The sequence below is a fragment of the Vidua macroura genome, chromosome 9 (genome assembly GCF_024509145.1).
Source record: "Vidua macroura isolate BioBank_ID:100142 chromosome 9, ASM2450914v1, whole genome shotgun sequence".
Classification (NCBI taxonomy): domain Eukaryota; kingdom Metazoa; phylum Chordata; class Aves; order Passeriformes; family Viduidae; genus Vidua; species Vidua macroura.
The window spans coordinates 28,927,726-28,953,850 of record NC_071579.1 but is presented as its reverse complement, the minus strand read 5'-3'; the positions used below and the strand labels follow the sequence as shown (position 1 = coordinate 28,953,850).

At 40.3% G+C, this 26,125-nt stretch overlaps 1 protein-coding gene across 3 annotated transcripts in view; it reads left to right on the top strand.

The window, feature by feature from the left end:
* The window catches only part of DAB1 (DAB adaptor protein 1), a 143,660-nt gene that overhangs the window by 31,277 nt on the left and 86,258 nt on the right, over positions 1 to 26,125 (top strand). For 2 of the 3 annotated variants that reach the window (XM_053985430.1, XM_053985429.1), the window contains exon 2: positions 8,120 to 8,319. In XM_053985430.1, the coding sequence (XP_053841405.1) occupies positions 8,253 to 8,319 (67 nt within the window). In that variant the 5' untranslated portion in view covers positions 8,120 to 8,252. Of the gene's footprint in view, positions 1 to 265; positions 332 to 1,821; positions 1,904 to 8,119; positions 8,320 to 26,125 lie in introns of those variants that run through there. The other variant, XM_053985428.1, reaches the window with a different exon arrangement.

The following is a 26,125-nucleotide window of genomic DNA, read 5'->3' as shown; positions in this document are numbered from 1 at the left end:
TGCACACCTGGTTATGTCACAGTGGGGGCCCCTCTATGGATGTCCCTCTGTATGGAATACAGCAAACAACACCTGGCCCACACAGTTCCAAGGGTTAGACAGTCATGTGGCTTTGGTTTTTCTTTTAGTATATTTTCCAGTTGTGGAAAGAGCACTGTCTGTTATTATTCAGAGATGCTGGTGAATCTTACATTTAACCAGAAAATGCATGGAAACTTCTTAGGGAAGATGCTTCCTCCCTTTGAAAATTGTTAATACTCCTGCTGATAGAAAGCAGAGGCATTTGTGGAGCAGTGTATAACCTAATCAGATACAAATGAGATGAGAACAGGTAAGTGATTCCAAGGAAATTATTTATTTGAAATTTCTCCAGTAAAATCTAGCAGCTGTCCCCAAATACTTCTGTTTGGTATCACACAGGAGCCTGCCTGCTGTTCATCCCAGCACTCCTGTGGGATTGCCTTCAGGAGTGGTTTGAAGACTGAACTATTCAAATGGAATGGTCAAAAGTAATTCTGCAGCTAAAACTCATCAGAGAATCGCAGAATGGCCTGGTTTGGGAGGGACTTGAAAGCTCATGGAGTTTCAAGCCCTCTGCCATGGGCAGGGACACCTCTCACTACCCCAGGCTGCTCCAAGCCCCATCCAGCCTGGGCTGAGACACTTCCAGGGATTCAGGGGCAGCCACAGCTCCTCTGGGCAACCTGTGCCAGAGCCTCAGCACCCTCACAGGAGAGAATTTATTCCTAATCTCTGCTCTAAACCTACTCTCTGTTGGTTTGAAGCTGTTCCCCCTTGTCCTGACACTAAATATGAAAAGTCTTCCTTGTGGGTTCCCTTCAGGAAGGGAAGGCCACACTTAGGTCATGTGACAGTTCAGAATACTGATATTTGTCAGTGAACATGAATATAGAAGTAATTATTGCCTGTTTGTGTGAATTCATACAGTCCCAGAAGCTTCTTGCTTTTTCCCTTCACTGCACTAGACAGTGAACTTTGGTAGGAGTCAGGTGGTTGAGTTTGGTGTAATAAAGCAAAAGTCCATTTCCAGCAAGGTGAATTCCTTTGATCAGCTTTCCTAATACTTAACAGTCAAGGGAACCAGGGCTGAATGCTGAAAAATAACAGTGAACAAAGATCCTGGCAAAGGGGCTTTTTGTTAGTGTTGGCCTTAGGAAGGTTTGCTTTGCTTTGCTGTAGTGTCAGGAAGCTTCAGAGAATGGAAGGGCACAATGTACAGGTCAACTCTTGTGGCTGAACAAACCTCAAAGGGACTTGGAAAAGTTGGTGCAAAATTCACATCCTTAGAGAAGGTCAGTGTAAGGCATCACTCCAAACTTTACTTCAGATTTCAAAGTATAGCTTAAGTTAGGTATGGTGCTGTTATTTTATTTAGAATGAATGAGAAGGTGAGTTCCAGTTCAGTCTCACTAGAAATACTAAGAAGATGATCCTGAAATTCAGCAAAAAACAGAACTGAATCAAGATATTTCTATGAAGGACAGGAGATTAACAAGATTCCTGCAACTTACTGTACCACTTCAAAACATGCTGAGCTGTCCAGGATGCGTGATGTTTAACTCCATAACCTTTTCTTCCAATTAGAAGACGCAGGTTCTGATTGTGAGGAATTTGCATTTCAATATGAAACGTGGTGTCTGACATTGCTTTTACCTTCTCCCTGGTGATGCTCCTGACTGCACACTTCTCCCTTTCCTTCGGTGTGATGATTGCACCACTGCACTTTAGTAATCATTTAACAGCTCTAATTACAGAATACTGTGATCCCAGCTGTGTACTTTGTCCTCTTTGCCTTCTTAGTCCCTGTTTCTTTGGTGTCGAGAGGATCACAAAAGAGCCGTTCTTCTGCTTTGCAAAACTGAATTCCAAAGGCCCTGCTTTGGTAATGTACAGATCTGCATTTTCTCGTGGCTTTGGAGTTACTTTTAGCCATAGAGGGGTTGGTTTGTCTGCTGTTGTTTGCATCAGTCATGCTGGCATAACTTCTCTGACACTAATGCAGACGCACCAGCATAAAATTGGTGTAACTCCAACTCCATTAAAATCAATGGAGTTAACCAATATGAGTCAAATGCAAGGCCATTGATTTTGTGCTGGTGTGACTTCATTGACTGGAGTGGAGGTGAGGCAGTTCCTGCTGGTGGGGCTGTGCCTGTGCTTGGAGTAGTTGTGACTTTGGTTTCTTGTTTGTTCTTGCACAGCGTGATCAGAAATTCCTTCTCTTTTCTGCTCCAGGGTCAGCAGTGTGGGAATCTGGGAGCAGTGAAGTCTTGGAGTAGAGCAATTCCTAGGGGAAAAGCATTAAGGAATTCAGCTTCACTGAGCAATCTCTAGTCCCATCTGAATGATTTCCTCTGTTATATGCTAACATGGTATCAGAGGAATGATGTGGAGTTTTTAAGCCTGCTCCTTTTTGATGTGATACCCTGCTAAAGCTTACAAAAGCACTCTTGAGTGGAGTTTTGAGTCAGAAAGTGCAGTTAAAGCAGTGATGAGTGTTCTGTCTATACCCCCAACACACTGGGATTGCTCCTGGTTTTCAGCTCTCTGTGCTGGAGTTGCATTCCCTGCTCCATGGGCAGAGGAGATGTAGTTTTTCCTGAATTCAAATGCCATACCTTTAATATTTCAAAAATCCTTTAAAGCAAGTCCATGTCTTCTATTTTGCCTTTGTTGCATGAGTGCTGCCCTGCATAATATAAAATAGAAACTGGAATATTAAAATGAAATGTTAGTAATTTGCCATTAAAAATGTTGATGAAATCAATTCATTCCTTTGAAAAGCTTCTTTTTAATCTGGTCAGCATTTTCTGTGAGTAGAAAATTCACAGCACTTCTGGTGAATAATTGGTGGAGTGGAGTGCAGTATTCGCCACGACATGGAGTGATTTCCAGGAGGAATTTCAGTAATTATTCCTGCCATCACTGGAATACTAATAAAAATCTTACTTTAGAAATATTTTATGGGTCAGTTTTTTGCCAAGATGCTCTTCCAGTGGTGAATCAGTTTCAGTGGTGCTATTTACTCCATCTGAGGAACTGGGTAACATGCCCTAGAGACAGAAAAATGAAGCATAGTTTAAACCACAATAAACTTAATAAAATGTGTTATTAGCCTAGGTAACATGTAGGATTTTATTAAAAAAAGAGCTTCTTGTTTTCAGGAGATAAAAGAAGTATTTTATGAATACAGTCAACTACAGCAATTAAATACAAAGGGAAATTAAATGCTGTGGTTGGAGTACTAGGTATTTTTCTGATATTGGATGAATTAAAAAGGGTTATTTGGCAGTGTTGTTCTGGAAGACACTACAGACATAGTACAGAAAACTGGATAAAGGACATAAAACTCCTTCCTTTATCATAATATATAGAAAATCAGGAGTGGAAGGAAGTACACACTCATTTTAGAGCAAACAAAACTAAATATGTGATCTGGAGGCAGCTGTGAGTCTTAGAAAGCCATGTAATTTAGGGAGTGAGTGGGAGATGAAGGGTGCTGGGTTCCAGGGGAGGGTTTGTAGAGGAATAAATGTTTGTGTAGTATCTCAGTTTGTGCACGTGAACAGTAAAATTCCTTTCACCTTTACAGGCTGCAGGAATGCAAGAAATGGCAGGAAAAGGCAGTGCTTGGCATGGATTGCCATAAAAGAGACTCCTTTGGCTTTGTCACTGGAAGCAGTGCATTCTGCTGTTCTGGAGCAAATGGCAAAACTGGAGGAGAGGGACAGATCCATGAACAATCCAACAGAGGTTGTTTTCTGTGGCAGGGCAGCCAGAATTTCAGTGCACGGTCTGGCTTAGATTTTCCTGTTGAACACTTCACAGAATTTGCTGTAATGGAGTGTCACCGACAGCTCTTCTGTTTGCTTTTGTTTCCTCCTCATTTTCTCCTCTCTGTCAGTGTCTTAAGCTCTCTTTTACCTCAGCTTGCTCCTTTTCTGGTTCTCACTTGCAGGCCTTGTTAGCTGCAGCATATCAGTGGGTTTTGGATCAGTCCCTTGGGTTCCCGTTTGGAATTAGAGCAGTGCCTGCTGTGACACATGAATCCTCTGATGTTCGCCAGCCCTGACCACTGGGGAAATGAGCTGATGAGTACAAAACACTGTGAGCAGCACCAGAGGATTTCCTGGCCCCTCTCCCTGGAGGGTACAAAGAGCACTGGTGCCAAGGATGGGTTTTCCACTGTCTGTTTGTGTGTGGTCCCACTGCAGTTCTCTGTACCAGGCTTCGAGGGCAGATGGGCAGTGGATGAGTAAGATTTTCTCCTGGGACTGCAGACCCTTACACTTGAACTGGTTTAAGTTTTCCAGGATCACAGCACTTTTCACTCCTATTTTCACTTATATTTTACCCTTTTAGTGTGTTTGGGCTTTGCTTAACACTTGCAACACCACAGGCATCAACATGATTATGTTGGTTGCTTTGGAGGAGAAAAAATTAATTGCAGGACTCCAGAGACATAAAACAGGAGCTAAGGATGGGAGCATGGCTTTTATTTTGTCAAACCAGTGTTTGGGAGGTGCCATCCTCTTGTCAAATCCCACTTTGTGGCTCTGGAGAACTTAAATACCTAGGGAATGCCAGGGCTTAGTTACAAATCCTTTCTAAGACTGCTTTGCTTTTATATAAACAGATGGAAACTGGTTTCAGGGGAGGGAACTTCTTAAGTTTTGAAGTCCCGAAGAAAATTAATTAATTCATGTATTTGAAAGCCAGAGGGGATGTATTATGATCATCTTGTCTGACCTCCTTCATAACTTGGGCCAAGGGAAGTCTCCTAATAACCCCGACATGAGCTCACTGAAGCGTGGCTGAAAAGACAAATGATTTGACAGAAATTGTTATTTCACAGGCATGTGGGGGAGGCGAGTGGAGCTTGGGACTAATTTCCCCCTGCATAAAGGTCCAACCTGTGTTAATCCTAACTGCAAAGTGTTTTTACAGAAATGTTTCTTTGCAAAGGCTTTAGGTTTTGTGCTGGCGTGGGAGTAATAGAGAACTCAGGCTTAAGAACTTCTGGAATTAAGAGCCAGTTAATTCCAGAATGCGCTGATTGTGCTCCTGCTGTAGCCACTTAATAAGGCCACGGAAAATGTCAGTATTTTGTTAAAAGGAAGAGCTCAGAATCCTCTTTAGGAAAAGCTGAGGCATGCACACAACGTTGCAATAGCTGGAGCAGTAGCAAGGCACACAAGGAGATTGTCAGAGTGGATGGATACGTGTAAGACGATGGATTTTTTTTTTTTTTTTTTTTTTTGGAAACGCAGCTAACAAAATTTTGTCTTTAGAGCTGGGAGAGAAATGTGACAGAACTGATCAAAGCAAATAGCATCTCATTGATAAAACACATGCTGCAGTACTTCCCACAGTTGGGAGGCTGTGGTATTTAACAGCGGTGACCTAGATTGGAGGAGACAATGAAAGCTGTTGCGGTGAGGAGCAGATTGACTGCCATTCTCATCTGGGTAATAAACGGCTGAAATATGGACAGTGCATGAAAGTTTACTAATGTGGCTTACATAAAGACCTACACTTTTGGAGGAGCTGTCTCTGTAGCAAATTCAGTTTGAACTATAGCTGGTGTCTGACAGATGTTTATGTGCTCCTGTACAAAGATGCCTATTACTTTATTCAAGGATCTACGAGCCTGCGAGAGTATGACCTGATTAGGTTTGGAAGTAAATCAATATGTGAACCTGTCCAAAAACAGACATGCATTTATTTTAAAAAATATTACTCAGTGGGATAGCCTCGAGGGGATATAGCTTTTCTGGAGAGTTTCAGATGAGATAGCAGTCATATGTTGTTACTTTAAAATATTCAGTGCCATTCAGATGCTACTATTTCAGCTGTCCTGTTGGAAATAGCTGACAACAGGAGATGACATTCCTGAGGCTTTGTAGCCACAATGGCCTTCTAAGACATTAAAACTTGCTTAACTATGGACCCCAGGGGTATTTAGTATTTATTTTTAATTTATTTTTTAATAAGTGGACCTATTATAAATATTTCCCTTTTGTGAAGTGGCTCATGTTAGTGCTCCTCGTAGAGTTATGCAGTTAACCTTTGGGTAAATATAAATCCAAATTCTCGAAAAATAAACTGTCAATCCAGCTGTGACTCGAGAGATGCTTTAAGTAAGTGCCATTGAGCTGTAAAGGCTGATGCATCCCTACTGTGCTGTAAAACTAAATATTATTAAATTGGGTTGCAGGCAGGGGGAGGGGAAGGAGATGGGGGTTGTGAGGGACATCTGTTCTGCTCAGAGCTCCTCTCCCTGCTCGTGGGGGGATTTGAAGCGTGAGTGAGGAGGGTGAGGGCGTTCCCCCCAGCACTGCTCCAGCAGCTGTGCTTGGGGAGAGGCATCTCCCTGTCCTAGACCTGGCCAGAGAGAGCTTGGGTCCTGGAAGCCTCCCTTGGGAGCTGTTTCTCCTTTTCCCTCTCTGACCAGCCTTCGTTTGCTATGTCCTTTCCTACCCTTTTATCAGCTGAGAAGATTCAACCAAGATGCTTTTGGTTTATTCAGGGCTATTTCAGCAAGCAGGTGTGTTCAGCAAGCGCTGCAACTTCAATTTGTGCCTCACTTTATTTTTCTCCTCCCTTTTTTTGCCATGTGGCGCTTATTCAGGTTCCACGGAGGGGGGAACAGGGAATTTTGTATTTCAAAATCAGTTCAGCAGATTTTGAAAAGCTATCTTTGAATATTCTATAATACACAGACATATTTGAAGAGCTTATTAAAGAAAGCCCCTGACACACTTCAGCAATATTAAATCACTTCAGACGGTGCATGGCAGTGTAATGTTACTGAAGCATTTTAAAATGTTAAAAAAGCCTGGATTTGAAAGTACTGGTGGCTTCACAGGCCTTACTGTGAAAAGTGATTTAAAGTGTCAAAATTATTCCAGTGTTTACAGTCTGTTACTTTCTTAAATGACAAAGAAGGGACATTAGTAAACAACTCTAACTGCAGTTAATCTCTGGCCATCTAACCAGCTGATATGCTGGGTTAATATCTTTATTAAATGCTTATTTAATAAGTGGGCAGCTGTTCTGACAGGCCAGATGGACTTCTCTGTAATTGTGCTGATAATGAGAACTTTCTCACAAAAAGAAGGGGCAGTAAGAAGATGCATTTGGTGAGGGAACATCCTGACAAATGGCTTCAGGACAGCCTGGTCCTCTGCCCTCGACAGACTGGCTCAAGTAAGTGCTTCATCCCTCAAAGCAGGAGGGAGCAGCAGTGAGAATTGGAGCAATGGGTTCTTTTTGGCTTAGATGTTTATTCTTTGTGTATTCTTTGCCTCCAGAGCCCTGACATCCCCAGTCCTGCCTTCCTCATCCTGCTCCAGCACATTCCTGCTGTGGGGTCACACCTGGCGCATTTTTGTCCCCAACAAATACACATTATGTAAAGCTGTAGCTTTCTCCCTAAATGCTATCTCTCTAAAAGTTACCTTTTTGCACCTATCCCACTTACATTTCATGGGTTTATTTTCAGAGATCTTTGCAAGAAGGTTTACTAGATGGGTGTTAATATTACGGCTTTGTTTGCGCAGAGACAGAGTCTTTTAAACTGGAGACATTTATCATAAGCAAGAGGAGTGGCAAAGTATGATGTTCTCAGCATGAGCAATGAATACATTTTTCATTTGTCTTTGTTCAAGAAGGAGAATGAAAGCACTGAAAGAGAATTGGAGGAGTAAAAATCTGTACTTACTCTCTGGCAATATGGAATTAGTGCATTTAGGAATTGAGCCCTTGCAGATTTTTTGGCTTTTGGTGACATTTCCAGCTGCTTCCTGCATTGTGGTCTCTGTCCTCCAGCTGCTGGTCCAGAAGTGCTGTCTTCTCTACACCCTGAGCAGAGTGTCTAGGCTGTGAAGGGATCTCAGATATGCCAAAACATCTCAAATACAGATGTTTGAGGTAGTCACAGATAACTATGGTCAAGCATCTAAAATCAGGGACAATTGCCTGTAGTAGATGGAGAACTTCATATGCTTCTCCCTTGCAGTGGTTTGGCTTTTTTTATTTCCCTTTCATGTTTTAAACCCGGAAAATGACTGTTCCTTTTTGTTTCCTTCCCTAACAGCACTCGAAAGGAGTGAATGAGATGAACTGTTTGGGTTATAGTATCTGAAAGGCTAAATTATTCTCTTGGAGAGACGTTCTAAATGAGCCTGACCGAGATCCTGGATCTGTGTGAAGAGGACTAAGGATATAGGATGTCAACTGAGACAGAACTTCAAGTGGCTGTTAAAACCAGCACAAAGAAAGACTCCAAAAAGAAAGGTAGTGACTCATTTCTCTTTATTTGTGTGTGTTTTGTACTTTAATCAGCTCCCACATCAGCCACCTTTGGCACATCTGTGGCTCTTCTGTTATCTCTGTGCTCAGTGAAAGTGGGATTTGTTAAGCTCAGTGGAAGTCTGGTACAGAAATATGGGGGTTGATTCTCTGACATAAAAAATATATCGTTTTGAAATATGAGGAAAAAATTTGCATATTATTTATGGTTCACAAAGAGAAATACTGCTTTTAAAATTACTCAACAAGAGATCACTTTTCTTTTTCTCTGCTGACAAACACATTTACTTCTAATGTTCTTTTTTCTGCTCTGTTTTGAACTAACCAGAGCTCAAATGCACTTTCTGTTCCTGGAGTTTGAATTTTACTGTCACTTTGTGAAGTTAGAGAACTCAGTAGCAATCTGTGGAAAGATTATTTAATCTGGTAATCTGGTATATGGAAATATAAATGAGGAGGAAGAAAACTCAAAATTAAGGAAACGCTGGGGGGAAATGCATGTTTGATTAGTTCATATTTGTATTTACAATTTTGCCTCGGACTGTAGAGCAGTTCTTTGGAGTGATAAGTGTGAGAAATATGAATTTGGTGCTTAAGCTTGTTTAAAGATTTTTAGTAGGGATTTTTCTTCTTACATTTTTATTAGCATTTTTATTACTTATGGTTTTAAGTATTGATGAACTTGGAGTCCAAGACCTTCAATTCTATTGGTAGTTTTTGCTGCTCTGAAGAACCAAAAAAGAACCAAATAGCCATATTTGGTTATTTTTTAACGTACACATGAAACTGAGATTGAAGACAGATTTAATATTAGTTATTCAAATAAAAAAAAGTAAAACAAAAAGAAAATGATCATACTAAATCATTTTAATACTCAGCACAGCAAGATTTGAACTTTCCTGTGAGCTCTGGAGTTTGTGATTCTATTTCTTTCTGTGGATGTGTAATTTAGCCATTTACTTCTGAGGATTTTTTTCATTTTTCTAAGACAAAAAAAACCCCTCATCTTTGCTTATGCAATTTTACTTATGTATAATGCAATTTTATAATGTATAATGTAAATTTTACTCACAGTTAACTTGAACTGCTGGGCAGCAATACAATTTACTGCAGCAATTCTACCAAAGCATTTACTAAGGCCTTGTGTTCCCTTTGGCTTTTGTATCAGAAATCTTTATTCTAGAGTTCGTAGAAGACACAGCAATTAAAAAATTTCAAGTGTTTGTTCAGGAAGATGGTTTAAAAACCTTATGACTGCTCTAGGCCTACAGTCACAAATCAAAAATTACTCATTTAAGATAAAAAAGCTCCAGTCTGGAAAGGCAAGAAAAGGGGAACTTTGATGTAAATGAGAGTGTGGTCTAAGATGTTTAAGGCAAATAAAGTGGTTTGGTTGCATGATCATTCAGTTTTTGGGGGCAGGCAGGAAATTAAAAAATGTAATTTCTTTGCAGTATGGATAACATCTTTTTGATGTGTGTCTCCTATGTTATTTCTTCTGCTGGAGGCTGTAACTTTTGAAAACAGCAAACAATTCTTTTAGGAACTTGATGTTTATGTTAATAAAGTATTCAGCATCCAACTTGTAAAAACATTTCCATAAATCACAATAGCTGAACACTTCTCTGCCCAAAATCTGATTCTGTCCCCCAAACGGAAATTCTGAAAAGTACCTTTGGTGCTGAGGGGGAGTATGAATATGTTGTGTGGCAGTGATGTGAGTGTCTGGAGAGCTGGAAGGGACAGGGGATGGCAGTGGCACCTCCCCAGGGTTATTCTGGCTCAGTGCTGTCTGTGCAGTCTGAGTGATCCATCCCATCAGCCAGCCCAGGGCTGGGGCAGTGAGTGCTTCACACAGACAAGGTACACAATGCACACACTGTTTGCTATTCAAATCCCACAGAACCAGAGTCAAAAGAAACTCGGTGTGCTCATTTACTTGTCTTTGAGTTGTATGCACTTCCCTGTGTTCCAACAAAGGAGCCCTCCTCTGTATAGTGGGAGTGATGGACATATGAAAAACAGGGATTTTTTTTCCCCTTTTTTTTCCCCAAGTTCATTAACTGTGAGCAGTGGCAGGTAGCAAGTGCTAACATGAAGTTTCTTATGTTGCTAATCAATGAGTTTGATTATGCAATGGAGCTGAGTATTCCCAAGAAATCAGTCTTTGCTGTATGAACAGAAATTTCCGCTCTGGTGTTTTTTATTTTTTCAGCTCAGTGTTTTGTTGCACTGCTGGAAGAGCCATGCATCCCTCTCCACCCAGAGCAGGGACAGGCCTCTTTTGCTGTATTACCCATTGTTCTGGTAGTTTTCCTGCCTTCTGCAGCTCACACCAATGCATGGAATGTCTGTTCCATGTTCCTCTCCTGGAGGAGAGGAATGGGATGGCTCAAAGAGGATGAGGATTAGTGTGGAGTTGGAGCATGGGACTGAGTTCTTTCCTGATCTCAGCCTAAATCTTCTGTGTAGAGTCAGCTAAATCTTTAGTTCTCTTCATCTGCATAAACATCCAGTAGGGTGGTGTTTCTTATTTGGAGTGTTGAAATAAAACAAAGCTTAATTCCTAGGATTTGTAAGGTATTTGGATATAAAACAGTATAAAGTGTCAGATGAATGTGAGCAGTTCTTGTTGCTGATGTACAATGGCCAAAAGGAAAGCAGTGACTTGTACATTTGTGGTAATAGTGCCTTCCTTGAGTTAAAGCCACTGTGGTGTCATTAGTTAACAATTTAATAACCTGAACAGGTTAGGAAAAAAGTCCAGGAGGAGTCTAATGCTATTTAGTGAGTGTGAATGCAAAGTCTTGCTGCTGGGATGGACTAACTCCCTGCCAGAAGGGTGGAATGTGTGTTGAAGTTTCTTTAGGATTTTGTATAACTGCTTTTAGGTTCTGTTGCGTAGACTGCTGATTTTTGGGTGACAGGGAAATAGTTTGATTTGTGCTGCAGATGGGGCAAATGACAACGCTGGTGCAAACATTTTACCAAATACTTCTTTGATGCGCCGGGCGCACACAGAAAACTCTTTCTGTAGTCACATGCAGGGCAGTTCCCTTTGGAACACTTCTCTCCAGGCAGGGTGTTTTTACAGGCATGAGCTTTGTGGTCATGGCCAGCTCTGCAGTGTCTCCACTGTCGTCTGAGCTGGTTTGTGAGGCAGTGTCCTGCTCCAGCACTGAGGGGTTGGCACTGCAGTTAGGACAGGAACTTAAATACAAAACCCTCTCAGGAGCTGCTGGTGGCACAGGATCACATCTGAGGAGCTCTGATCTTCTGTGGGTAAGTTCAATATTTACATGATCATGTCAGAGTGTAATTTTGTATGTTAACATTATCACCTTGAATAACCTTAAAAGCAGGCTATTGAAAAATCAGGTACAAATTTTGCCTTTCATTCAGCCCATATTGATCTGATGGATGCAGGGTTGGGTGGGCTCTAGAAATGCTTCCTGGTCACACTCCTGGCAGAGGAGTTGGAATTTTCACTGACCTGGAAATACCATTATGGGAACAGAAGTGAGGCAGGCACCTCCCTTCCTCTCCTGATTGTCACTTTTTCCTCTCTGTGCTGTGAAGCTCCTTGTCCCTTGAGGACCAGTGTTTCACCCTGACCTCCAGAGCCCTCCCTCCTGCACTTTATTCCATTTTACAGGCTTACAGTGCACTGGGTGTTATTAGAGGAGATTATATTTCTGCCATCCTCCACCTCCAGCCCTAATCTTCATGCCACTCTTGCTGATATCTGCTGGTAACTTCATTGTAATTATCTTTTTTGCTCACATTTTAAAAGATATCCTGGAGAGGTTTTGTGTTGCTCTCTAAGTGGAAACGGTGAAAAATTCTCAGGAGATTTAGGAAGCTCAATTTGAGGACTTTTTTTGGCAATAAATTTTTTTTTTGGTGAGTTTGCCAGAAGTCATGTGTTCTTTGAGAAGCGTTTAGAGAATTAATGATATAACTAATGCTCTTAAATGCTGGTGTTACTTTGTTTGTTTATGTCATCCGGTTCATTAAGAACTGGATAAAAATTGTGTGTTTGTATCGTTCAGGATAGGGAATCAGAATTTTTTTATTAGCCAGAGTTGTTAGAAACATAAACCATGTTTGTCTTGTAGTACATGGGGGAAAAGCCTTGTTATAAGTGCCTATAGATTATTGAATCAAATTGAAAACATTTACTTGAGCCTATTGGAATTAAAATTGATTTAGAAACCTCTCTGGGGGAAATGTGTTGCATTGATGTTGAATTCACACTGATAACTGCCTGGGAAAATCCCTTCTTGCGAAATTAGCTGAACAGAAAAATTGAAATGGGAGGTCAGTAAAGAAGTGAGCCAGGCTACCAAATTTCAGCACAGATCTGTGTCTGCTTAGGGTAGGCCAGGGGACTTCTCTAGAGATTTAATCTCTTTCTCTTGCACTTAAATTCTGTAATTTTTCTATTTGAAGCTTAGGGCTTGTTCTGCAATTCCATCTCTCATCGTATCCCCGTTGTAAGACTCCTGAGTCAATTTCCAAAATGACAGGGACTTGTAAAGAATGGAAGCAAATTCAGAGAGGAGCTTGGGCACGTTGGCTCTCAGCATGATGGTGGTTGATGCTCAGGTCCCCTTGGGTGAGATTCCCTTGTTTATTGGGTTTCCAGAGCGTGTGGGAAGCACGTGGCATCCAGGAGCAGCTCAGAGCAGGCAGGGTGCCAAGCTGGGGATTGCTGCGCCCAGCCAGTAGGAATGGGACATTTAGGGAGGGTGGGATGTGCTCTGCTGGAGCTGGAGGTCTTCTCCTGGCCCGGAGCTGGGCACTGTGTGTGTCCAGGCTGGATGGACATCCAGGTGCCCAAGCCATGCTCCAGGAGGGAGAGCTGGTTCATGCCAGGTGAGGAGTTTACACCAGGGGGGTTTGCGTGGCAGAGCTGGCTTGGAGGTGGGAGGTGTGAGTCTGATCCTCTTGGGATCACGATGGCAAAAAGCTTAATTGTCCCATTTTATCTCTCCTGAGTGCTGATTAAAAGGAAAGCAGTGGCTGCGGGAGCGTTCACGTGCGGATTGGGCCTGTGGCGGAGTCACATCTATTTCCTGGGTCTTTTAAGCACTAATGAGAGGCTGGGGTCTGTCTAACTATCTAAAGGAAAACCTTTGCATCCCCAGGAGAAAAACTCTTGTCAGACTGAGATCAAACAGGAGCTACCTAGTTAGTTTAAAAGCCTTTGGGGATAGGAAGCCTTTAAACGAGGTTATGTTTTGTCATTGTCAGTTTTCATCAGAGGTGCCTGATGCTACCTCAGTCCTGTTTTGGGCTTCTTAGACCTCATTTGAATCCAGTCTTTGCACTAATCATTGCTAAACTCCAGAGTGGAATGGAGATTTCTGATGGATGTAAAAGTTACAAGTTTGCTGACACACAGAAATCTTGGTGCAGTTTTTTGCAGCTATGTTTCCAGACTGGAACTTCAGTTTAAATTAATAACTGCTATGATGGTGGATTGCTTTTTCAATGAATTGGATAGTGATGGTGGATTACTTTTTTAATGAATGAACTTTAAAAAAAAAAACTTTATGATCAACTACCAACAATTGAAGCATCATAATGAGGCATTTCAAGATGTCACATTGGTATAGGTTCATTTATTTTTCTGATTATGTAGCTAAGATTCATGGAATCCAGCAAAATCTAAATTTGATCTAAAGAGTAATGAACAGAGGAGCTTCTTTCATTGACTGGGAGTGATTTGCTTTGTTTCCTTGCAGTAGCTATGAGTTTTTCAATAATTTATAGATCAAGTAACAGCAACATTAATTGATACACTAATTGTGTTCACATGCCTGCCTTTAACAAATCTCTTTTGTGAAATGATTACTGACAATATTAATTGCACGTCTTTTGTGAATTGATATAAGTTATGAATTCATTCTCAAGTTGAAAAGGGGTGGGAAAATCATTAATTTTGACATTGTGTAGCTATAATTAACAAGGGTTATCCAATAACCTATCATCAATTAGAGAGCTCATGAATTCTGTTTTAAATACCATGTACCAAAGGGGTCTGTGGTTGTTAATTGAAGGATTCTTTGGGAGTGATGGATGTTGTCTCTTATTGCAGATATGATGTTTATTGTTGTATTTAATTGAGGGAAATCACCCTAAACTAAGATTGGAGCTGCTGTTACTTTGCTGCTCCTCAGCAGAGGAATCAATAATCTGTTGAATATTAAGAACAGCTTTTCTCGAGAGCTTCTGTTGCAATTTCTCAATGATTTAACAGTCAGTTTAAAGTAGTAATCAGGAGCTCAGTGCAATGCATATTCCAGAGAGGATCTGAGCCACATATCAGTCCATAAATACAGGTGGGTGTTGCTGTGCTCCAGTGCTCTGCACTGGGAGACCTGCTGTGAGCATCACCTGTGCATCCAGTTCAGCCTGTGCTCTACCTTGTTTCTGGCTGCATCCTCTTATGCTCTAAAACTGCCCCTGAGATTTGACTGAAATACTGAGAAAGTGAGGCTGGGGATGATGAGGAAGAAGAACTTCTGAACAGGCAAATCAATTAATTTTCAGCGAAACTTTTTCCCTGCTTGCAGTCATTGAAAAGACTCTCAGCAAAATCGCAAAATTCATACTAGAACTTTTGTAAATAGAAACTTTTGTTTAGAGAGTTCAGGGAAGAAAATTCTATTGTGTAATGAATAACTGAGCAGGAGTGACCTAATTCATCCAGATTAGTAGCTAAAATACCTCCAGAGGTTTGGATAAGTGGAAGTTTCCTAATATGGCTCACAGAAAAATATTCTACAGGGACAAGTATGTTGGTGATGATAATGTTTTTGTAGCATTCTTCATTCAAAGATATTTTCTTGCCTAATAAATATTAATGAATAACGTTTCTGTCAGCATGTTGCACATTTGGGCACTTGTAATTTTCTGAGACATTTTGCCTTTTTCATCAACATCATTATTACTTGCAAAATTTCCCATAAAATGCAATAAAGTGTTGCTTACTTGTATAATACAGATTAGAGGTATCAGCTGTGTTGATAACTGCTCCCATTTTGCTGAAGGGATATCAAACACAAGTAATTTTAGAATATTAGCTTGATCCCAGTATTAAATTGCTCACTGATTTTCCCTGAAATAAACAGATAACACTTAGCATTGGTGTCTACAGTATTTCAGTGTATACTTTTTCATGTTACAAGGGAAAATTCCTCCAATCTTATATAATTTTATGTAATTTATGAAAATCATGAGCTTTCTTGACCTATGTACAAATGGGGGAAATGCAAATTGATTTCGGAGGTGGTTAGATCCTTGCATGAAAAGCCAGTGCTGATCTCTCATTTATTTTCCAAAGATTACAGCACAAATCAGGGCAGAGCTTGGTGTGTAATCCAAGGATCCTGTTTCTTACTTTGTGCTTTAACCAGCACGTTTCACTCTCTCAGTGTTGACATCACAGTAATTTCATTAATCAGCTTGTGAAGAAAAAACTGTGGAGGAATGTACAAGTTAACAGACACATGCAGGGCTTGGTTTGCATGTTTAAACAGCCTGAATTAGAAATGTTTATTTAAATCTGACCACTTCTGGTTAAGAAAAGCTCTCCCACAGAATTGGTGCCATTTTGAAATACTGTTACAGAAACTGTAAACCCTTCATTCATGCCTTGTGGTATATTCCTCTTAAATATTCCTCTTAAAGAGCTCCAAGAAATATGTAGGGAATTTGGCCAAGTAATAGGCTCAGACTCCCTGTGATAAATATGCCAGGGCAGACATTCACTGTGCTCCTTAGGAGTGAAGAAAAGATGTGGCTGTGATCCTCCTGCATGATTCTATGTATAGGATCAATATGGACATTATTGGTCCTCCAGAATAAAGGTAATATATTATATATACATAAAATATATTTGGGTTGTTCAGTGGTAGAGTGGATGTTCCTTGTGATTCCCTTCCAGCCCAGCTTATTCTATGATTCTGTGAATGTGATGAAGCATAACATTTCTCTTGAAAGTGAGTTAGAGATAAACATGTCCTCAGAAATAATGACATCCTATTTGTATTATTTTTATCTAAACATTATTATATATAATAGCTAGTGTTGGTATAAGGACAGGAAAAAAGCATTTCTCTGCTTTTGCATTTGCATTTGCTTTTCATGTGTGATAATACTTAGTTTGCTTAACTAAGTAATGTGTTTGTGGGGGTCTTTGTCTGAAAAAGAAAGGGACGTACTTGAATGCTCATTGGCATCTTTCCTTCTACTTGCAACAAGAGTTGCTGATAGCCCAGTATTGGGATATCCCAGTATTGAACTAAACCTGAGAGCTGCCAAAGGCCATTTTCAGTCTGGTTCTGGCTGTAAAACCTCATGTGGAGACGCTCAACCTCTTCAAATGTTTCTGCTTTGAGCCTCCTGAACAGCCAGAGCCTCTCCCCAGAGCCTCTCTCCACAGATGAGGATCAGTGGGGCTGAAATCACTTCTGATTTAGACACTGTTTATCCTGTTCTCACTGCCCAGACTGAAACACCAAATTCAATTATCACTTATTTGCAAGCAGGTGAGTTTGCCCCCTTTATTTACTCCAGTATTGGCTTTTCCCAATTCCTTTTATTTGTGCAGTTGTGCAGTGCAGGAGAATAGCTGCCAACACAATATCCATTATTATTCTGACAAGAACAGAGTAGCTTTCACTTCCATTTCCCAGAGACAGCATTACTCATTGCTGCAAAACAGCACTAAAATCAGGAGAAGGAGGATGAATTGTCATTTGGCAGCAGGGTCCCAACACTGCCTGTCCTTGCTCCCTGTAGATCAAGTTTGAAGTAGAGGTGGGAAGGATGTGCGGTCTCTCTTTGTGATGGGGCAGTCAGGGAAGCAAACTCTGTTTGTTGTTCCGTCAGCACAAACGTCATTGGGAGTGGAACCAAAGAAATTGGAATGATTGTGTTTCCAGCATCTTCCATTGACGGTAACTGAACCTGGTGAGCTGCAGGGTTTGGGGGATTTTTCCTCTCCCGGTTGTTTCAGTGGCTGTAGGATATCCTGCAAAGTTGTCCAAAAGCACAGAGAGCTCCAGCCTTGACTTCTAAATATTAACATTTCACAGCAGATTCTTCTACAAGTGACAGGGGCAGCAGCTTCCTCTGGAGCCATCTTTAAAGTCTACCCTGCTTTAACCATCAGCAAATGCTGAACAGCTAATCTGTGATCTATAATTACACCTCTTATGCTCTTAGTTTAGTTAGAGGGAGAATTGTGTAGTGAAAAGGATGATTCAGGGAGTGAAATGAAATTAAGTGCAGTCTTTTGAGGTTAACTATTAATTTCATTTTAAATATAAAATTGCCTTGAAAGTAATAAGAGGGTAATACTCACACATCACAATAATGTGCTGATAACTAGGTGGAAGGCAAAACCACCAGTAGTAGTTGGATGAACCATTCCTTTTTCTCCAACCTGGTGTTGCCTGTTTAAGTTTTAAATTGAATTCAAATATCTAAAGTCACATAAAGTGAATTAAATGCACCAGGGAAATTGGGTGTACTTGGTACTCAGGCATGGCTTAAGTTTAATATTGACATGGTTACCTAGTGTGTTCAGTGTTTGCTGTAGTGTAGGATGTTTATGGTTCATAGTTCTTTTTTAAAAAATGCACCTATCTAAAATGTCTCCTTAAAAATCACATTACCAGCCCTTGCCAGTAAAATTGGATGTGGAAGAACACAGCCTCTGCTGTGGTGAGTGTGTTAGAAGGATGGCAGTGCTCGAGAGACACTGGAGATCAAAATGAAAGCTACCCACAGAATTCTTTATCTGTCTTGCCTATTTTCTTTCCCTGTGCTAGACTATAACTAAAGCAATACATTATATCTCTGCCTCTGTTTAATTGCATTAAAGAAATGCCGGGGCTCTAAGGTTAAGCACTAAAATTCTAAGGAAGCCGAGCCTCAAAGTTGCCTGTGTAAGCCTCATTTAACATCCCTTCAGGATACACATTTTCATACAGTTTTTAATGAGCTGAGCTCCTCTTGCTGTTTCCTGGAGACCTTTGTCCTGCTCAGTGAATGGAAGGACAGTGGTCAGGGAATGTGCTCCACCTGGGGCTGTGCTTGGCACTCAGGATGGAGCTGATGCTTTGTTTGCATGGCACCCCAGCCTGAATGTGGATATGTGGCTATTGATGGAATCTGAATCCAAATGCCTTACACCTCAGAGAAATCCTTTTCATATATATACCTCTGAAATAAGTTTAAAATGAATAGTGTGAATGACTGGACATCAGTGCAGGCCCTCAGAGGGGTGCAGTCAGAGCAGGATTTGAGAGGAATTAATTTGGCACGGGAACAAATGAGAAGAGACTCAGAGTTGGTTAAGATATGGATGTTTAAAATGATCCCAGGGTTAGAGTAGGGTGGATGAACAATCTTTAGTGACACTGAGGTTTACTGTGGCAAGCACATTTCTCTCTGTGCACCGCAATGAAAAATCCTGAGAGAGAGAGAGAGAAATGTGCTTGCCACAGTTTATTAGAGATTATCTAACTCTAAAATGATGGAAAGGCCCATGCTTTGAAGCTCATCTGCATGTGCCTATGTTAATGAGGTCCAGGATAATGCTAATTAATAATAATTCTTTTTAGGCCAAGTCATTCCCTACAAGACAAGTGTAGGTGGTCCCACTCAGTGCTAGATGTTTACTTCAGCGAAACAAACACAGCTTGGGTGTTCAAAAATAGCTTGAAAGGAGTCACCTGAAAGCTCACTTTAATGCTAATTTATAGGGGTCATGTCTGGGGTTTTTTAATGCAGACATATTTAAGAAAAGCAACAAAGATCCTGGGGTCAGATCTCATGGAAGCAATGAACCTTTACGGTGTTTAAAAACCTTTAGGATTTTATCTTAATTTCACTACTTATTCATTTTAAATTATCTCACAACCATTTTCAGGGACATGGTCATTTAAGCAAATAAAGATAAAGTAAATATATATTTCATATATTTAAAAACCTAGTAAACTCTCTCCAGTAATTTCTTAACTCAGTAATTCCTCATATTCTATTCAATGCATAAACTGCTGGTGTACTGAAAAGATTTTCAAGATAAAGTGGAGGTTTGGGTTTGGGGTTTTTAATCTTGTGGTGGAACCAATTATTTGGTGTTAAATGTCCTTAGAGCAGTCAGATACTGGATTTTTAGTATGTGAAATTATTGTGTGTTGATATTAAGTACTTTGTGTCTTTGTATTAAACTCCTCTGTTTTTAAGGCAAAATATAATGACAAAAAAAAAGAATTTTGAGGGGAGATTTGTGTCTGGTAATGAAGCAATCGGTGCAAATTTAAAGGTGCAGTAAGCACTTCTATAAACACATTATGGAAAATGTATTTCCCATTGCCTATTAAGATTGGCAAATGAAGATGTCACTTGTAACAACTAACCTGATATTTGCTACTGGAGTCCAGTTTTGTAGTAAAATGTTCACAACAGAGGAAATAGGAAGCCTTGAAGTTGTGAAAAGTAACTTGTTTTTCACCTTTTACTCACAGTTCAGCTTCCAGGGAGGTTCTATCGACATTTAATCTGGTTTTGAATATTTCATAATGAGGAAGCTCATTTGGAACTGTTGGCCCACACAAGAGTAAGAAAGTCAGAGCTACACCTTTGAGTGAAGTTATCAAAGAGGACTTTTATGTTTTATTAAATTTGTGCGGTGGATATGAGAATATAGGTGAATATATATTGTTTTCCACTGCTGGGTTGCAGGGGAGTGCTCTGGTTAGAGAGTAAGCTGGGGGAAAAGACACCAAAGGTGCATCTCTTCATGTGTTTTTTCAGCAGTGTGAAGTTATCTTCAGAAATGTAGCTTGAAGCTTGTGTGAGTTCACTGACCATCAGATGAACTCTGTGAAGGCAGCCTTACATTTTCTGTGCTTTCTTCTTGCTCTGTTCCACACAAGCTATCTCCAGCAGATAAGTCTAAACTATTACAACATCCTCTTTTGTTAGTGCCCCATAACCTCTGCAGGCCAGATTTTGTCATTTCTGTCATTTCACACTAATTCTATCCAAACACAAGCTGATTTACTTTTTTCTCTCAAAGCAGATGATGTTTGGAGGAGACTGAATTCTCTAAGGTTAGTAATGAAGTTTCCATTTGAAGTAACCCAGTTTAAAGGGGGAAAATTTCCCCTTTAGGTTTAGAGCAAAGGTTCTAAAAGCCTGAGATGTGAAAATAAAGAGGCACCAACTATAAATACCTTTCAAATTATGTCTCTTAGACTTGCTGAAATGTGTGGTTAAACTCCTTTCTAGCTGCTTTAAAATATTCAAGGTTATTGGCCTGCATTAAACTCAAAACCCTTTAGATACCATTTTTTTTTTACCAAATTATTCAGAACTGACAAGTGGAAAGATTTGAAAATAGGGTTCTGTGAGGAGAGAAAAACAGACTTGAAAGAAGAAACTGTGTGTTTTCTCCCAAAAAGTAATTTTAGTATTTTTACACTCAGAAGTGAATTATCTTAATTAATAAGTGTATAGGACAAGCAGTTCCTTTTTGCCAGTGCTGTTTATATAAACTGAGCATCCCTGGAATATGGGTATTTAGTAAGTCAGACTCTCATGTCTAGAAAACATTAATATGCTTATGCTGCTGTGACCAAGGCAAAATATTCCAAGTGCATCACCTCTGAAAGTTCCTTTGCCAGCATTTGAATAGGGTCTTCATTTGATCTGCTGTGTGTGATGGGCTTTGAGGTCTGAGATTCCATAATCAATATGTTCCTGTTCCTCAGCATTTCATCTACTTAGATACATTAATTTACACATTTACTCATCTCAAGCCTGATAGTGAGCAGTATTAAGTGACTGCTAAGTCAGAATTGTTGAGGGAAACACTTTCATTTAATGAAAATTTCATCTCTGAGTCTGGAATTCAGCCATGAGATGTGAGAGTCTGGAGTGCAGCTGGAACAGCCTTGTCCCAGTGAATGCACAGCTGGGCCAGTGCTTGCATTGGCAGTGGTGGAATTCCTCCAGAGGATGGTGTTTCACACACAGGTTTGGAAAGGGAACAGGATCACTCCAAGGCAGTGAATCCCAACACTCATGGTGTGATTGGAGGTGCTCTTTGTGCTCCCTTTTTAAAAAAAACCTCCTAAGCAGTGTTAGGGATGGGAAGATTGTGCAAAAAGCATTGAATCACTGAGTATTTCCAGCCATTGGATCCTGCAGGTTTTTATTTCTTGTGTCTGACAGAGGTATGGCTAAAGCTTCATATGACTCTTCTTTAATGTATTTAACCTTTGTAGCAGAGGCATTTTTATTCATTTGGTGTCTAAGCACAGCAGGAGATTGGAGCAGCATTGCCAACCTCTGCAAATGCTGTAATCATGGGATTAACCTACTTCAGAGCCCTGGGAGCACGCTCACTTGGTGAGGAGAGCAAGAATGTTTTCATCACTCTGAGTTCTCTGGCAGGTTTTGAAACCAAATTCTGCTCCTTTTATTTGTGTCTCTAAGTGGAAGGTGCAGTGGAAATGATTGTTCCCTCTTCCATTCTGCTTAGAGGAATGAGAGTTTCCTGTACATTTTTTTGTGCCTCCATCAGGAGGTTTGTATTTATTTCTGCTGGGCATAGACACAGAGATTTTCCCACCTCACAGGATGTTGTTTTAGGAATGACTTCATATACCCCAAAGTAATTTGCCAGTCAGCTTTGGGTTCCCAGCTTACAACAGCTTATAGTTATTACTAGCAGAGCCCTTTCAGCATTTTAGGCACAAGAAGTGAGTGTAAAAGGCATTGCTCATGTGCACTGTGTACAATTTTCATTTTAGAATGGAATCTTTCATTTTACAATAGAATCTTTTCCATTCTGAAATGAAAATTCTAAAGATTCCGTTCTAAACCCAACCTGATTCTTTGGTTAGAGACCCACGTACAGAAATTTAAGAATGGTCAGGTTTGTAGTCAGCTGTCCATAACCTGATGCTTCTTTCCTGTTCTTAACCTGCAACTGAAACTTCCTGATTTCCTAGAATGATTTTGGGGGTACTGCTGTCTGTGAAAAGCCCTGTGAGTATGTTTAGAGGAAGTCACATGGAGCAACTGTGCCAGAAAAAGATAAGTTGACCTGAAAATGCAGCTTTCAAGGAAGCAAGAGTAAGAAAGGAGAAGGAATTGTTGCTATTTTTAATTACTTTTCACTAGCTATGGACCAACCCTACAGAACTCAGTGCATGATCAGGGCACTGCATCTTCACCATGCCCTAAAAAGAGAGCAAGTTGGCATCTTGTTTCTAGACAAACAATCCCTGCTTTCCTTCCAGTTAATTTTCAGTGAAAAGAAGCACCAGCCAGTTTTCTGGTTCTAACTGCACTCATAATAATAGCAAGTTGGCAGCAACGGTGAAGAAAGGAAAATTCACGCCTTTGCAGCTAAACATTTTGTTCTGAACTGTATTTTAATTACAAAATGTCACTTTGTGATAAATGAAGCTTTCTTCTTCTAGCTGGTTTCAATTAAGTTTTGTTTTAAAAAGGAAGAATAGGTTTTAATAAGGCTCAAAATACATAAAAATATTTCATTTTGACTTTAGTAGAACAAGGAGGATTTTAACGTTGAATCAATAGCGAATAACTTGAAGTTATCTTGGCTGTGGGCCTTGGTTTCTTGCTGTCCAGGCTGCTCTTTTTAGTGGCCAGGGTCACCACTGGCTCCAGTGGGTGTTTTTTACCTTTCCAGATGCTGAATTGCTGCATGCCAGGTGTTGGCAGGAAAAGTCAAACCATCCTTGCACTTGGAGTTTCTCTGAGCTTAGAGACTTTATGGAATTAGGCACACAAACATGGACTCACTTCATGATTAAGGATATTGACTTAAAGGAAGAAGCTGTTCCCATAAAGAAAGATATGGGGAATAAACATCTTCCTGTAAAATCGCATCTCTAATTTGACTTTTGAGGTGTTGGATTGCTCAGAGGACAGTTTACAGATCTATGCAGATACATTCTGTCCGGCTCCTGTCTGATGTGTGGTGTCATTCATAAATGACATAAATCTCCAGGTGAAGATTCTTCAGGGAGATTTCACATAATCAAGAAACCTACCACAAAATGTGCAGGTTCTTGTGGGAAATTAGGAGGAGAGGATTACTTTTTAGTTTGCTAGAGCTGCCCCACTTAAAGCAAATTTGCTGGGGACTCTGCTTTGGAACTAATGCAAAAGGTCTGCACGCTCAATGGAGTGGCCTCAGCTCTCAGTTGTGTCAAAATAAATCTGCTAAAATCAGTTCAGACAAATTTCCTGGAGGTTACCAAACCAAGACAGTATTTTAAAGTACAGTTTTTGTTAGCTGAAACCAGTATGGAAATGTCTTTTCCTAGAACTGACACCTTGAAATGATGTATTCACACACTTTCATTAGTGTGTGAGTGGTCTGGTGACGTAGCTGAGGGCAGGGGACATGGCAGTGATTTCAGGGAATTGGTGGCCCAGCTGCCTGTCCATGGCACAACATTTAGATAAAGAAAAATAGAAAAAAATAGCACTATCCTCAAGATGTAGGTTTGGTTTTTTTTCCTCACTCCAGCTAGACAAGAAAGCCACAAAATATTGCCATGTAGACAAAGCTGCAGATTGGCTAAAAGCTTTAAATTCCAGTTACTGCTGAGGTCTGGGCAGTGCATCAGCCACATCCAGGCTCTTAAAGGAGCACTCTGTGGAGGGAATGTGATTTTCTCTTTAAGATGCCTGAAATAAAGCTGGCTCTCTAAGAAGGAGAGATTTTAAATATCTTCTCATTGTGAAGGGATTTTGGTCCCTCGGCTGTAAGAATAAACATATGTGACTCCAGGTCTGCTGCTTACAGTGTGGGGAAGGATTCTTGGAGGGAAATAAATTAATGTCAGTGATTTCTCTGGTTATCTTTTCAATGTGAATAAATGCCCCTTTCAGTGTGAAGTGTCTCTGGTTTTCAGAGTGGTCAACACAAGGTGGTTTGTAGATGAGGCAGTTTAATGCTGTGAAAATCTTCTGGCAGTAAGACAGATGTGGCAAACCCCTTGTTGGAAGGGCTTTGGAAGAGGAGCAGGTAAGGATTTAACACCCAAGTAGCTGCTAAGCACAGAGGCACTTGATTTTCTTTCTTAGTGAAAAAGGCAGTGTGGCTGTGGAATGTGATAATAAAAAATAACATTTTTATTTTCATAGAAATAGAAGGAAATTGCTGCTGAGGAGAAAGGAAAAGCTGCTTCAGAAATCCAGCTGCTGTTGGGGTTGGAGCTGTGTAAATTCTTCTTGCTCTGAGCTGGTGCAGGTTCTTCACTGTCCTGTTGCATGACCATATTCACAAAAAGAAACCTTTCTTGTCTCCTTTTGAGCCCATTTTTTCCCCCTCAGTCTCTGCTAAAGATGTACAACTTTCTACAAACACGTGGAAGGCTGTAAATATTTCCATCTCCCGCAGGTAAAATATGCAGCGCGACACAATTAAAATACAAAAATATTCACCGGATTTCTTGAGCGGTTTTGCCTCCCTTCGTTTGGCAGCACATTGTCAGGACGTTCCTAATGAATCCAGCCTGCAGCAGAAGCTGCTTTCTTTCCAGTTTTCCCTTTATGAGTTAACAAAGAGAGAAAAGTAGGGAAAGTGTGTCAGTGGCATCGGGGAAAATGACAGGCGGCTTCAGGGGCAGGTGTTGGAACTGCACAGCTCCGGAGGTGCCAGGGAGCCTCCAAACCCACTTTGGACTCTGCTTGTAGGAAATTGAGAATTCTGCCCAAGGCAGATAGAAAGGAAATTTGGGATTGAACAACTTCCGTCAAATAACTTTGGCAGAAAATGCCTTTTTTTTTTTTTTTTTGCCTTTAAGTCCCAAAAGGCGCACACAGAAATCGTGTCTGCCTTGTTAGAGGCTTCTTTTTAATTTTTCTTCCACTTTTTTTTTTTTTTCAGCTGTGTGGCAGATTTAGGCTGTATCATGTTTGAGTTTTAAGGAAGTTCTGACAGTTTCATATTTCTGACTTGTCTCCCTTTGAGGAATGCTGTGATGCAGAATCGAATTAGCCATAATAACTGGTCTGTAATTTCAGGTATTTCCTTAAATTATTTACAAATATTCTTGCAGCAAATCAAGCACTTTTAGTGGTGCATTTTTCCTAAACTGAGTGATTGCCTTGAAAACATCTGCCTCAATTTGTCACTTTATACTGAACATCCCCTGCATGTTGAGAATCCTTTGTAGTCTAAATACACCCAAATGGGAATTTTTTCACCAGAATTGGAGCTCTAATCACACCACACTTTGGTTTTCTTCAACTCCTTTTATAGTCTCAATCCAAATCAAAACTTTTCCTTTTCACATTTGATTTAGTGGGATATTCCTGAAAAATCTCTGTTCTTCCTTACATCCCCATCAAAACTTACAGCCCAGAAGTAACTTTGGGAGTGTGGGAATTGCAGTGTTTGCAAATACACAGGCAGAAGATTTCTGTAGTACAGCTGTTAGGCTTTATGGATTTACCTTCATAAATAATTAACCATAACCCTAAATGTAAAACTGTTTAGATTTTTCTTTTCCTTAGGTGGGCTGAAATTCGTTACTTCAAGGAAATTGTCTTTCAGTGTCTTCCCAATTTAATTTGTCTCACTTTAATTATTGCACTTTGGCATCATTACAGTCTTTTTTTCCATTTCTGTCTAAATACAATGTTTCTGCAATTCTTTTCCAGAGATGCAGGTAAAGAGCAATTCCAGCAATGCAGAATAGAAGGTGATGGTGCATAAGCA